Source organism: Carcharodon carcharias (genome assembly GCF_017639515.1).
Source record: "Carcharodon carcharias isolate sCarCar2 chromosome 38 unlocalized genomic scaffold, sCarCar2.pri SUPER_38_unloc_13, whole genome shotgun sequence".
In the NCBI taxonomy this organism is placed as follows: Eukaryota; Metazoa; Chordata; class Chondrichthyes; order Lamniformes; family Lamnidae; genus Carcharodon; species Carcharodon carcharias.
Window position 1 is genome coordinate 139,970 of NW_024470779.1, and position 15,031 is coordinate 155,000.

The 15,031-nt window shown below is 55.1% G+C and overlaps 1 protein-coding gene across 1 annotated transcript in view; it reads right to left on the reverse strand.

The window, feature by feature from the left end:
- Positions 1 to 3,932: 3,932 nt before the first annotated feature.
- Positions 3,933 to 15,031, reverse strand: part of LOC121274777 (integrin alpha-X-like) — a 211,530-nt gene continuing 200,431 nt past the window's right edge. The window contains exons 25-30 of the mRNA XM_041182115.1: positions 13,626 to 13,736; positions 12,133 to 12,207; positions 8,756 to 8,863; positions 6,456 to 6,560; positions 5,267 to 5,377; positions 3,933 to 4,189 (exon numbers count right to left, since the gene is read on the reverse strand). Of these exons, the coding sequence (XP_041038049.1) occupies positions 4,028 to 4,189; positions 5,267 to 5,377; positions 6,456 to 6,560; positions 8,756 to 8,863; positions 12,133 to 12,207; positions 13,626 to 13,736 (672 nt within the window). The 3' untranslated portion in view covers positions 3,933 to 4,027. The remainder of the gene's footprint in view (positions 4,190 to 5,266; positions 5,378 to 6,455; positions 6,561 to 8,755; positions 8,864 to 12,132; positions 12,208 to 13,625; positions 13,737 to 15,031) is intronic.

Sequence of the window (15,031 nt, forward strand, 5' to 3'; positions counted from 1 at the left end):
GCTCCCACTGCCCTGCTCTCTCCCCATAGTCTTGTATCAATCCCAAAGTAATCCCACTGTTCTGGTCTCTCCCCATATCCCTGCATCAATCCGCAAACTATTCCCACTGCCCTGCACTCTCCCCAAAGCTCTGTATCAATCCCAACCTAATCCCACTGCCCCGCTCTCTCCCCATAGCCCTGTATCAATCCCCAAACTAATCCCACTGCCCCGCTGTCTCCCTATAGCCCTGTATCAATCCCAAACTAATCCCACTGCCCCGCTCTCTCCCCATAGCCCTGTATCAATCCCCAAACTAATCCCACTGCCCTGCTCTCTCCCCATAGCCCTGTATCAATCCCCAAACTAATCCCACTGCCCCACTCTCTCCCCCATAGTCCTGTATCAATCCACAAACTAATCCCACTGCCCTGCTCTCTACCCATAGCCCTGTATCAATCCCCAAACTAATCCCACTGCCCCACTCTCTCCCCCATAGTCCTGTATCAATCCACAAACTAATCCCACTGCACTATTCTCTCCCCATAGCACTGTGTCAATTGCTTCCTAACCCCTCTTGCCCACTAGCTCTGCAAATTCCTGCTTTCTTGTTTGTCTCCGGCTGAGTTTTGCCAGGGCCTAACTCCTGTTATTGGGCTAATAGATGTTTCCGATTGATGACTCCTTGTTAGTGGCGGGACACGCCTTGGGTCCTTTAGAGTCCAATTGCCACCTCCTGAGGTAAGTGAAATAGTAATGTATTATCATGTCACGGATGTGTAATTTCAACCCCCTTCACTCCGGCTGCTGCCGCCTCAAACTCACAGGATAGGGTCCACGAGTCCTTCACATTGTCCAGGAATGCGCTGCCCCTTGATTGGCCGGGTCCTCGAGCCAACAGCTCCAGTTTGACTGACGTTGAGCCAAAGCCAATGAGAAGGCAACATTGGCCGTAGTTCTGAGGGCGATGGACATCCCATGATGCTCTCTGTGCTGTGTGACATCTGAGACTGAAGTATTGCAGGAAGTAAGAAAGACATGTACAGGAAGGAATTGCCTTGGTACACAGCCTTTATTGCTCAGGAACTGAACATTTAACAGTAAATTGCATTTATATAGCACTTTATGATGGTGAAAAGGCCACAAATTTGCGTGTGACAGGTCAACAGACAAACATAAACACTGAAACACACGGGGAGGTGTATTGGGCTGGTGACTAAAAGCAAGATCAAGGGGGCCGGTTTCTAGGAGGGTCTTAGAGAGGGCGACAGGGAGAGAGAGAGAGAGATGAAGGGAGAGAGGGAGCCCAAGAGAGAGAGGAGGAGAGACATAGCAAGTGAGGTTTAGAAAGTGTATTCAAGAGCTAAGGGCCCCCAACCCCCACCCAGACAGAGGAAGGCCTGGCTGCCAATGGCGGAGTGCTGGGAATTGGGGATGCTTGAGAGGCTGGAAATGGAGGAGCGCAGAGAGAGAAAGTGTCGTAGGGGACTGGAGGAGGTTACAGAGATAGGGAGGGTTGTTGGGGCTGGAGGAGGTTACAGAGATAGGGAGGGTTGTAGGGGTTGGAGGAGGTTACTGAGATAGGGAGGGTTGCAGGGGCTGGAGGAGGTTACTGAGATAGGGAGGGTTGTAGGGGCTGAAGGAGGTTACTGAGATAGGGAGGGTTGCAGGGGCTGGAGGATGTTACAGAGATAGGGAGGTTGGTAGGGGACTGGAGGAGGTTACAGAGAGAGGGAGGGGTGTAGGGGCTGCAGAAGGTTACAGAGTTAGGGAGTGTTGTAGGGAACTGGAGGAGGTTACAGAGATAGGGAGGGGTGTAGTGGCAGGAGGAGGTTACAGAGATAGGGAGGGTTGTAGGGGCTGGAGGAAGTTACTGAGATAGAGAGGTTTGTAGGGGCTGGAGGAGGTTACAGAGATAGGGAGGGTTGTAGGGGCTGGAGGAGGTTACAGAAAAAGGGAGGGTCATAGGGGCTGGAGGAGGTTATTGAGATAGGGAGGATTGTTGGGGCTGGAGGAGGTTACAGAGGTAGGGAGGGTGGTAGGGGCTGGAGGAGGTTACAAAGAAAGGGAGGGTCGTAGGGGCTGGAGGATGTTACAGAGATAGGGAGTGTTGAAGGGGCTGGAGGAGGTTACAGAGATAGGGAGGGGTGTAGGGGTTAGAGGAGTTTACAGAGAAAAGGAGGGTTGTAGGGGCTGGAGGAGGTTACAGAGATAGGGAGGGTTGTAGGGGCTAGAGGAGGTTACAGAAAAAGGGAGGGTCATAGGGGCTGGAGGAGGTTATTGAGATAGGGAGGATTGTTGGGACTGGAGGAGGTTGCAGAGATAGGGAGGGGTGTAGTGGCTGGAGGACATTATAGAGATAGAGAGTGTTGTAGGGGCTGGAGGAGGTAACAGAGATAGGGAGGGTTGTAAGGGCTGGAGGAGGTTACAGAGATAGGGAGGGGTGTAGGTGACTGGAGGAGGTTACAGAGGTAGGGAGGGTTGTAGGGGCTGGAGGAGTTTACAGAGATAGGGAGGGTTGTTGGGGCTGGAGGAGGTTACAGAGATTGGGAGGGTTGTAGGGGCTGGAGGAGGTTACTGAGATAGGGAGGGTTGTAGGGGCTGGAGGAGGTTACTAAGATAGGGAGTGTTGTAGGGGCTGGAGTATGTTACAGTGATAGGGAGGGTTGTTGGTGCTGGAGGAGGATACAGAGAAAGAGAGGGCTGTAGGGGCTGGAGGGGGTTACAGAGATAGGGAGGGCTGCAAGGGTTAGAGGAGGTTACAGAGATAGGGAGGGGTGTAGGGGACAGGAGGAGGTTACAGAGATAGGGAGGGTTGTAGAGACTGGAGGAGGTTACAGAGATCGGGAGGTTTCTGGGGACTGGAGGGGGTTACAAAGATAGGGAGGGTGTAGGGCTGGAGGAGTTTACAGAGATAGGGAGGGTTGTAGGGGCTGGAGGAGGTTACAGAGATAGGGAAGGATGTAGGGGCTGGATGAGGTTACAGATATAGTGAGGGAGGTAGGGGCTGGAGGAGGTTCCAGAGATAGGGAGTGTTGTAGGGACTGGAGTAGTTTACAGAGATAGGGAGGGTTGTAGTGGCTGGAGGAGGTTACAGAGGTAGGGAGGGGTGTAGGGGCTGGTGGAGGTTACAGAGATAAGGAGGGTTGTAGGGGCTGGAGGAGGTTACAGAGATAGGGAGGTTTGTAGGGGCTGGAAGCGGTTACAGATATATGGAGGGTTGTAGGGGCTGGAGGAGTTTACAGAGGTAGGGAGGGTTGTAAGGGCTGGAGGAGGTTACAGAGATAGGGAGGGGTGTAGGGGCTGGAGGAGGTTACAGATTTAGGGAGGGGTGTAGGGGCTGGAGGAGGATACGGAGATAGGGAGAGGTGAGGAAGGTATTTGGAAACAGGATTGAAGGTTTTTGGATTGAGGGACTCATTAAGACCATCCAAAACACTCTACAGTAAACCTGCCCCTCGAAATCCTATCGGTGCTTGACTGCCTGGCTCTGTACTTCCACTACAGCAACCTCTGTGTGCTGACTTCCTGTTGCTGAAGGTGTTCAGACTGGTCACGTGGAGATGTTGAAGAGTTGGGGTGTGGGGGAATTCACAAAACTCCCAGGGCTGAGCTGCCAGGAAGACCTTCGCAACCTAAAAATGACGAGGGGCTTCAGTGCCTGGGTTGAAGAGTTTCATTCCCTTACCCCACCTGTTGCAATACCTTTGGATCAACGTCGAGCTGAGCACGTTCCAACAATTGGTGCCGAAATCAGTTTCTAAAGTGGCCCACCCCCCCCCCCCCCCCCCCAGAAGGAGAAAGGTTCTCTGTCTCATCTGCACCTTCGAGCGTCTTCTCCTGATTCTCCGCTTCCTCTGATTCTGAAGTCAGGGGAGATTGGAAAAGCAGAGGAAGAAGGTGCGGTGGAGGGTTGGGGGGTGGCGGGGGGGGTGTTGGGTGTTGGGGTGGGGTGGTGGGAGGGAGTGAGGCAGGAGGAAATGAGATGACCGGGAATCGAATTAAGATGAGGAAAGAGCCTATTTCCTGCAGTCAGAGTCTCTGCTATCTATGATGTGGGCTCGTCCGTTAGCTTCAGAGAGTCACTGGATTCCGGTATTTCCTGACTGTCTGGCATGGGGCCCTCAACTGCTGCTGTGGAAATAGGGCTGCTCAACTCTTCTCCACTGTCACATAACTTGTCCCGGAAATTGCGGTTGAAGAACCCACACTAAAAGCGAAACAGGGAAATGAAACGGAGTAAGTAACCTGACAGAGTGATCATCTCGCTGTTCGTCTGTCTCTGATCCTCCAACAGTGCGGCACTCCCTCAGCGCCGATCCTCCGACAGTGTGGCTTTCCCTCAGCACTGACCCTCCGACAGTTCAGCTCTCCCTCAGCACTGACCCTCCGACAGTACGGCGCTCCCTCAGCACTGACCCTCCGACAGTACAGCGCGCCCTCAACACTGACCCTCCCACAGTGCGGCTCTCCCTCAGCACTGAGCCTCTGACAGTGCGGCGCTCCCTCAGTACTGACCCTCCGACAGTACGGCGCTCCCTCAGCACTGACCCTCCCACAGTGCGGCTCTCCCTCAGCACTGACCCTCTGACAGTGCACGGCTCCCTCAGTACTGACCCTCAGACAGTGCGGCTCTCCCTCAGCACTGACCCTCCAACAGTGCACGGCTCCCTCAGCACTGACCCTCCGACAGTGCGGCTCTCCCTCAGCACTGACCCTCCGACAGTGCGGCGTTCCCTCAGTAGTGACCCTCTGACAGTGCGGAGCTCCCTCAGTACTGACCCTCCGACAGTGCGGCTCTCCCTCAGCCCTGACACTCCGACAGTGCAGCTCTCCCTCAGCACTGACCCTCCCACAGTGCGGTGCACCCTCAGCACTGACCCTCGCACAGTGCGGTGATCCCTCAGCACTGACCCTCCCACAGTGCGGCACTCCCTCAGCACTGACCCTCCGACAGTGCGGCACTCCCTCAGCACTGACCCTCTGACAGTGCGCCTCTCCCTCAGCACTGACGCTCCGACAGTGCGGCTCTCCCTCAGCACTGACCCTCCGACAGTGCGGCTCTCCCTCAGCACTGACCCTCCGACAGTGCGGCACTCCCTTAGCACTGACCCTCCGACAGTGCGGCACTCCCTCAGCACTGACCCTCTGACAGTGCGCCTCTCCCTCAGCACTGACGCTCCGACAGTGCGGCTCTCCCTCAGCACTGACCCTCCGACAGTGTGGCGCTCCCTCAGCACTGACCCTTCCGACAGTGCGGTAGTGGAGTCGATTAAACAGCACTCACCTTGTAAAATGCAATGATGATCAGGATCAGGAGTAGGAACCCACCCACGCTGCCTCCAATCACCAGTGGCAAACTGTTGTAATATTCCCGGAATTCGATCTCAGTCCGAGCCTGTGGACAGGAACCGAAAGGGTCAGTCCCCCGTGGCCAGGAAGGTGTTGAGAGCTTGTTTCCCGGGGGTAGGAATTCCAGTCTGCCTCACTGCTGACCCCACCCTAACCCCCCCCCACCACCACCACCCCCACGCCATCTGCCCATCATTCATGTGGTTCGAGTTCAGAGCCCCCACCTAGAGCAACTGCGTTCACTTCCAGGCATCATGTCTCCAGAGGGAGACACCGTCCCTCGGAACATGTGTGGACACAGGTTTCACTGGAAGTATCCCGACACTGAAAGGGTTAAAATCCGAGGTCCGAGGTCGGGGTGGGGGGGGAGGGGGCGTGGGGGGGGATGTGGTGTGGGTGTCACACTGACTCAGCTGTTGTCCCCTCGAGTTTAGAAAGATTGAGAGGTGTGACATGACCGAGGGGCCGAAGACAATTAACAGATTCGATCGCGTCCATCGACTGGACCTATTTCCCTTAGTTTGTTGGTGCAGAGGTTCGGGTGGATTGTGACACCAGCGCAAGTGGGGTGGCTCGAGGGTGGGGGTTGGTGGGGGGGAGAGATTAATATTTGAAGCCAGGCCTTGCAGGGAGGGAGGTCAGGAAGCAATTCGTCACACAAGGCAGAGTAACTCTCTGTAACCATCTCTAACCTGTAACACTCTCCCCACCAATGAGCTGACAAGGCTAGGGGCCAATTGGAAACATCCGGGTTAGGTTAGATTGTAGTTTGGTCCCGGGTATTGAGAGTTACAGAACAAAGGCCAGAAGATGCTGTAAAGAGGCTGATCAGCTGTAAAAGACTCGAGAGGGGCTGAATAGCCTCCTCCTGTTCCTGTGTGACAGGCTTGAGAGGGGCTGAATGGCCTCCATCTGTGCAACAGGGCTGGAGAGGGGCTGCACGACCTCCTCTTCCAGAGGGGGCTGAATGACCTCTTCCTGTTCCTGTGGAGCAGGCTCGAGAGGGGCTGAATTGCCTCCTCCTGATCCTGTGTAATAGGCTGGAGAGTGGCAGAATGTCCTCTCCCTCTCTCTCCAAAACACAAGGAGAGGGGACAAAGAAAGGCACAGAATGAGGTAATTACCTGGGCCCAATGGCTCGTGGGAGAGTAGATGTCAACAAATGTCTCCTGGTCCAATGAGATATGAGCCAGGCTTTCCATCCCCAGTTTAACTTCAGTAGTAACCGTCTGTTGAAGAGAAGGAACATAGGAAGGGAGGGAAATAGAAGCAAGAGGAGGCCAGAGAAACTCAAGACTGCCTGAAACTTAATCCAGCCTGTGGCTGATCATCCACCTCAACTCCACCTTAATCCAGCCTTTGGCTGATCTTCTCCCTCAACACCACCTTAATCCAGCCTGTGGCTGATCATCCACCTCAACTCCACCTTAATCCAGCCTGTGGCTGATCATCCACCTCAACTCCACCTTAATCCAGCCTGTGGCTGATCATCCACCTCAACTCCACCTTAATCCAGCCTGTGGCTGATCATCCACCTCAACTCCACCTTAATCCAGCCTGTGGCTGATCTTCTCCCTCAACTCCACCTTAATCCAGCCTGTGGCTGATCATCCACCTCAACTCCACCTTAATCCAGCCTGTGGCTGATCTTCCACCTCAACTCCACCTTAATCCAGCCTGTGGCTGATCATCCTCCTCAACTCCACCTTAATCCAGCCTGTGGCTGATCTTCTCCCTCAACTCCACCTTAATCCAGCCTGTGGCTGATCATCCACCTCAACTCCACCTTAATCCAGCCTGTGGCTGATCTTCTCCCTCAACTCCACCTTAATCCAAACTGTGGCTGATCATCCACCTCAACTCCACCTTAATCCAGCCTGTGGCTGATCATCCACCTCAACTCCACATTAATCCAGCCTGTGGCTGATCATCCACCTCAACTGCACCTTTATCCAGCCTGTGGCTGATCATCCACCTCAACTCCACCTTAATCCAGCCTGTGGCTGATCATCCACCTCAACCCCACCTTAATCCAGCCTGTGGCTGATCTTCTCCCTCAACTCCACCTTAATCCAGCCTGTGGCTGATCTTCTCCCTCAACTCCACCTTAATCCAGCCTGTGGCTGATCTTCTCCCTCAACTCCACCTTAATCCAGCCTGTGGCTGATCTTCTCCCTCAACTCCACCTTAATCCAGCCTGTGGCTGATCATCCACCTCAACTCCACCTTAATCCAGCCTGTGGCTGATCATCCACCTCAACTCCACCTTAATCCAGCCTGTGGCTGATCATCCACCTCAACTCCACCATAATCCAGCCTGTGGCTGATCATCCACCTCAACTCCACCTTAATCCAGCCTGTGGCTGATCTTCTCCCTCAACTCCACCTTAATCCAGCCTGTGGCCCACGTTCTAGACTCTCCAGCCCGGGGAGGGGAGAGACAGGGAGGGGAAACAGCCTCTCAGCATCAACCCTGTCAAATCCCTTCAGAATTTTCTACGTGTCAGTGAGATGACCTCTCGTTCTCCGAAACTCCAGGGAATAGAGACCCATTCGACTCAATCTCTCCACCTGGGACAATCCCTCTCATCCCAGAGACCAGTCTAGTGAACCTTCGTTACCCTCCCTCTAGGGCAGGGATGTCCTTCCTCAGTTAAGGAGCCCCGAACCAGACCCAGAGCTCCGGGTGTGGTCTCACCAACGCCCTGTATCATTGTAGTAAGTCTCCTTCACTCTGAAACTCCAATCCCTTTGTGATAAAGACTCACAGAGCATTTCCCTTCCTCATCGCTTGCTGTACCCGCACAGTAACTTTCTGTGGTCCATGTACAAGGACACCCAGATCGCTCCGGTTGCAAACACCTCCCACTCCCTCACTGCGTTTTCTTACTGTTCCCTCCAAACTGGAGGTTCTCACACTTCCTCACGTCTTGCCTGCTCACCCATCCTGCCTGTATCCCTCTGCAGACTCTTTGTGTCCTACCTAACGTTTCACTGTCAGAAAACTCGAATAGGTCGGCCTCTGTCCCCTGATCTAAGGCATGAATGTGGATGGTAAGTAGCTGAGACCCCGGCACGGAGGCTTGTGGTACTTGACTAGTCACAGCCCACCAGCTTGAAAATACAATTCACTCAATGTTGTGCATCCGTTACTCAATGCTCACTCCATGCTAATGCATCACCCCCAATGCCTCGAGTCCCGATTTGATGAAATAACCCCTTTTATTGGCACCTTATTCGATGTTTTTTCCAAATCTAAATATACTACATCTACCAAATCGCCCTGATCGACCCTCCCAGTTACAACCACTGATCAAACTGAGACGTGAACACTCCTTCATAAACCCGTGCTGACACTGTCTAAGATTATTATGATTTGTCAAGAGCTTTGTTATCATGGTTTTTTGTGATAATAATGTCTTGCCTCCCCAAACGAATGGGCGATCCCAACGAGGTTGAATTCAACAGAAGTGTTGCGCTCCAGGATGGGAGTGTTGCAAGAGATTCTTGTCCAACGGGTGGAAGTCTTGCCCTGTATTTGAAAGAGAGAGAGAGACTCGCCAATCACCCGTGTACCTTAACAGACTAAAACATCACAATGTCCTCTCCAGACTGTTATGTGCTTTCAGAGTCACAATCATTATTCAAAAGGAGGAAACTCTCATGACAGTTTGTGCACAGCAAGTTCCCAGTGAACAGCAGTGAGACCGTGGACTGGTGCCGTTTTGCATCATTACTGGAGCACTGACACTGCGGTGCTCCCCCAGCATTGACCTTCCGACAGTGCGGCGCTCCCTCAGCACTGACCCTCCGAAAGAGTGGCACTGCCTCAGCACTGACCCTCCGACAGTGCGGCTCTCCCTCAGCACTGACTCTCCAACAGTGCGGCTCTCCCTCAGCACTGACCTTCCAACAGTGCGGCAATCCCTCAGCACTGACCCTCCGACAGTGCGGCACTCCCTCAGTACTGACCCTCCGACAGTGTGGCACTCCCTCAGCACTGACCCTCCGACAGTGCGGTTCTCCCTAAGCACTGACCCCCCGACAGTGCGGCGCTCCCTCAGTACTGACCCTCCGACAGTGCGGTGCTCCCTCAGCACTGACCCTCCGACAGTGCGGCGCTCCCACAGCACTGACCCTCCGATTGTGCGGCACTCCCTCAGTACTGACCCTCCAGCAGTGCGGCTCTCCCTCAGCACTGACCCTCCGACAGTGCGGCTCTCCCTCAGCACTGACCCTCCGACAGTGCGGCGCTCCCTCAGCACTGACCCTCCGACAGTGCGGCACTCCCTCAGCACTGCCCCTCCCAAAGTGCGGCTCTCCCTCAGCACTGAGCCTCCCACAGTGCGGCACTCCCTCAGTACTGACCCTCCGACAGTGCGGCTCTCCCTCAGCACTGACCCTCCCACAGTGCGGCTCTCCCTCAGCACTGACCCTCCCACAGTGCGGCACTCCCTCAGCACTGACCCTCCGACAGTGCGGCACTCCCTCAGTACTGACCCTCCGACAGTGTGGCTCTCCCTCAGTATTGACCCTCCGACAGTGTGGCTCTCCCTCAGCACTGACCCTCCGACAGTGCGGCTCTCCCTCAGCACTGAGCCTCCGACAGTGCGTCTCTCCCTCAGCACTGACCCTCCGACAGTGCGGCTCTCCCTCAGCACTGACCATCTGACAGTGCAGCGCTCCCTCAGTACTGACCCTCCGCCAGTGTGGCTCTCCCTCAGCACTGACCCTCCGACAGTGTGGCTCTCCCTCAGTACTGACCCTCCGACAGTGTGGCTCTCCCTCAGTACTGACCCTCCTACAGTGCGGCACTCCTTCAGCACTGACCGTCCGGCAGTGCGGCAATCCCTCAGCACTGACCCTCCGACAGTGCAGCACTCCCTCAGTACTGACCCTCCGACAGTGCGGCACTCCCTCAGTACTGACCCTCCGACAGTGCAGCACTCCCTCAGCACTGACCCTCCGACAGTGCGGTGCTCCCTCAGCACTGACCCTCCGACAGTGCGGCTCTTCCTCAGCCCTGACCCTCCGACAGTGCGGGGCTCCCACAGCACTGACCCTCCGACTGCACAGCACTCCCTCAGTAATGACCCTCCAACAGTGCGGCTCTCCCTCAGCCCTGACTCTCCGACAGTGCGGTTCTCCCTCAGCACTGACCCTCCGACAGTGCGGCACTCCCTCAGCACTGACCCTCCGACAGTGCGGCTCTCCCTCAGCCCTGACCCTCCGACAGTGCCGTTCTCCCTCAGCACTGACCCTCTGACAGTGCGGCACTCCCTCAGCACTGACCCTCCGATAGTGCGGCTCTCCCTCAGCACTGACCCTCCGACAGTGCGGCGCTCCCTCAGTACTGACCCTCCGACAGTGTGGCGCTCCCTCAGCACTGACCCTCCCACAGTGCGGCGCTCCCTCAGCACTGACCCTCTGACAGTGCGGTTCTCCCTCAGTATTGACCCTCCGACAGCGTCGCGCACTCTCAGCACTGACCCTCCGACAGTGTGACGCTCCCTCAGCACTGACCCTCCCACAGTGCGGCTCTCCCTCAGCACTGACCCTCCCACAGTGCGGCTTTCCCTCAGCACTGACACTCCGACAGTGCGGCACTCCCTGAGCACTGACCCTCCGATACTTCTGTTTGTCTGAAGGAAGACAGAGAGCAGCAAATCGAGAGCGAGAGAGAGATAGAGCGAGAGAGGGGGAGAGGGCCAGTGAGAGAGGGAGAGAGTAAGAGTGGGAGAGAAGGGTGAGGGAGGGGGAGAGCTATCATGGGGAGAGAGAGTCTGGAAATGGGAGAAGGAGGGGCAGGGCAGAGAGAGACAGCCAGACAGAGAGAGAGAGGGAGACAGAAAGAGAGAGTGAAAGAGAGATAAGCAGAGAGAGAGCGGGAGAGAGAGAGACAGACAGAGAGAGAGAGTGAGACAGAAAGTGAGAGAGAAAGAGAGATAAAAAGAGAGAGAGGGAGAGAGAAAGAGAGAGTGAGAGAGGGAGAGAAAAAGAGAGAGAGACAGAGAGAGAGAGTGAGAGAGAGAGAGACAGAGAGAGAGAGACAGAGAGAGAAAGAGAGATACACAGAGAGAGAGAGAGAAAGAGAGACAGACAGATAGAGAGAAAGAGAGAGAGAGACTGAGAGAGAGACCGAGAGAGAGAGAGAGAGAGAGAAAGAGTCAGACAGAGAGAGGGAGAGAAAGAGAGAGAGATGGAGAGAGAGTGAGAGACAGAGAGAGAGACGGAGACAGAGAGAGACAGAGAGAGACAGAGAGAGAGAGACAGAGAGAGAGAGACAGAGACAGAGAGAGACAGAGAGAGAGAGAGACAGAGAAAGAGAAAGAGACAGAGAGACAGAGAAAGTGAAAGAGACAGAGACAGAGAGAGAGACAGAGAGAGAGAGAGACAGAGAAAGACAGAGAGACAGAGACAGACAGAGACAGACAGAGACAGACAGAGACAGAGACAGACAGACAGACAGAGGTATCGAGAGGCAGCTGCAGAGGTTTGCAATGCTGGAGGTGAATCATGTGGATGTTTTTAAGGGAGGGTGGGGTAGGAATCTAGATAAACACACGAGAGAGAGAGACAGAAACAGAAGGATATGTGGCAGGGCGGAGATGAAGAGGGGGGGCGTGTGGGGGGGGGAGGAGGAATCTGGTGTGGAGCTGGAAGACCAGCACGGTAGCAGACGGGCTGAGTGGCCTCCTTGTGTGTGTGTGTGTGTCCGGTCTCCAGGAGGGGGTGGGGTGGATATCCGCGAGCACTCGGGATTCTGGGAGAGGGATTCTCGGCTCTGAGGGGACAACTCACCTCAGGATGTTCTCCACTCCGCCTCCCCTCACCCGGTCCCGAGACAGCCTCCTCCACGCAATCCCAGCCTTTCACCTGTCGGAGAGAGAAAGAGTGATTGGATTCTGGCGTCTCCTCATGGGAGAGACACGTGGGAACAGCAGGAGGCCATTCAGACCCTCCCACATTCCAGAATGTTCCCCAACCCTTCAATTCAACTGGCCAGTCCCATTTGCCCCACACAAGTGCCAGGCAATGACCACCTCCAACAAGAGAGAATCCAACCATCGCCCCCTTGACATTCAATGGCATCACCATCACTGAATCCCCCACTATCAACATCCTGGGGGTTACCATTGACCAGAAACTGTACTGGGACCAGCCAGATAAATACTGTGGCTACAAGAGCAGGTCAGAGGCTGGGAATCCTGCGGAGAGTAACTCACCTCCTGACTCCCCAAATCCTGTCCACCATCTACAAGGCACAAGTCAGGAGTGTGATGGGACACTCCCCACTTGCCTGGATGAGTGCGGCTCCCACTACACTCAAGACGCTCGACACCATCCAGGACAAAGCAGCCCCCGCTCGATCGGCACCCCATCCACAAACATTTACTCCCCCCACCACTGACGCACAGTAGCAGCAGTGTGTGTACCATCTACAAGATGCACTGCAGCAACTCGCCAAGGCTCCTTCGACAGCGCCGCCAAAACCCACGACCTCTACCATCTAGAAGGACAAGGGCAGCAGACACATGGGGAACACCACCAACTGGAAGTTCCCCTCCGAGCCCCTCACCATCCTGACTTGGAAATATATCAGCCGTTCCTTCACTGTCGCTGGGTCCAAATCCTGGAACTCCCTCCCTAACAGCACCGTGGGTGTACCTACACCACACGGGGACAAAATCCTGGAACTCCCTCCCTAACAGCGCTGTGGGTGTACCTACACCACACGGACAAAATCATAGATCTCCCTCCCTAACAGCGCTGTGGGTGTACCTACACCACACGGAGAAAATCCTGGAACTCCCTCCCTAACAGCGCCGTAGGTGTACCTACACCACACAGACAAAATCCTGGAACTCCCTCCCTAACAGCGCCATGGGTGTACCTACACCACACAGACAAAATCCTGGAACTCCCTCCCTAACAGCGCCGTGGGTGTACCTACACCACACGGGACAAAATCCAGGAACTCCCTCCCTAACAGCACCGTGGGTGTACCTACACCACACGGGGACTGCAGCGGCTCACCCACCACCTTCCCAAGGGGGCAATTAGGGATGGGCAATAAATGCTGGGCCCGGCCAGCGGGAGCCCACGTCCCCGTGAACGAAACAATTCGCGTTCATTCTCAATCTCGACCCGTTCCACACGTCTGACCCCGAGTTTCATATGACCTGTGACCTCCGCCCCACCCTTTTGACCCCTGCCCCCCCTCCCTCATCCCCCCCCCCCCCCCCCACCCCGGTGAGAGAGCCTCCCCATTGGCCCTCTCGGGTTGTACGTACCGGATGTATCGGGATGGGCATCTTGACATCCCACCAGACCACGCCGGACACTCCCTGGTGAAGTTCAAAGGTCACGTTGACTGGGGTGTCCCTCGTTCCGAGGTTTTCCACCTAAAGTGAAGGGGGCAGAGGTCAAACCAGCTCCTCCTATCAGGGTCCAGTTGACTCTTTCCCACACTCTCAGGCAGCGCATTCCAGACCCTAACTCCCTCGATTGACCCTCCCTCCCCCACACTCTCAGGCAGCGCATTCCAGACCCTAACTCCCTCGATTGACCCTCCCTCCCCCACACTCTCAGGCAGCGCATTCCAGACCCTAACTCCCTCGATTGACCCTCCCTCCCCCACACTCTCAGGCAGCGCGTTCCAGATCCTAACCCCTCGCTGTGTGAAAAAGTTCCTCCTCGTGTCTCCGTCACTCCTTTTACCCATCGCCTTCAATCCGTGTCCCTCTGCTTCTCAATCCTTCCCCCCAATGGGAACAGTTTCTCCCAATCCGCTCTGTCCCTGACCCCCTTGTGGTTTTGAACACCTCGATCAAATCTCCTCTCCACCTTCTCTTCTCCGAGGAGAACAGTCCCAACTTCTCCAATCTATCCACGGAACTGAAGTTCCTCATCCCTGGAACCATTCTCGTGAATCTTTTCCGCACTCTCTCTCTCTCTCTCTCTCTCCAATTCCTTCACATCCTTCCTAAAGTGTGGAGCCCAGAACTGGACACAATATTCCAGCAGAGGCTGAACGAGTGTCTTATACAAGTTCAACATAACCTCCCTGCTCTTGTACCCTACGCCCCTATGAATAAAGCCCAGGATACTGTCTGCTTTATTAACCGCTCTCTCAACCTGTCTTGCCCCCCTTCAATGATTTATACACATTTACCCCCAGCTCCCTCTGCTCCTGCCCATTTACCCCCCGCTCCCTCTGCTCCTGCCCCCCCCTTTAGAATTGTCCCCCTTTCTTTTGTACTGTCTCTCCGCATTCTCCCAACCAAAATGAATCGCTTCAACCTTCTCTGTGTTAAACTGTATCTGCCACTTCTCTGCCCACCTCACCAACTTGTCTATGTCCTCTTGAGGAACAGGAACGGGCCAATCATCTCCAAAGCTGTTTCCAACATTCACTGACCCCATCACAGATCGGGGGACACGCAGCCGGCCATCAGCCAGCCTCCCTGGAATTTCCGGGAGAGATTAAACGCAAATTCGGGTCGTATTCCCTGGAATTTCGGAGGTTAAGGGTGGCGATCCGATCGAAGTTTTCAGGATGTTCGGGGCAACTGATAGGGTCGGGAGAGAGAGACATGATTTAGACCGCTTGGAGGGAGTTTAGGGCGAGAGGGAGGGACATGATTTACACCGCTTGGAGGGAGTCTAGGGCGAGAGAGAGGGACACGATTTACACCAC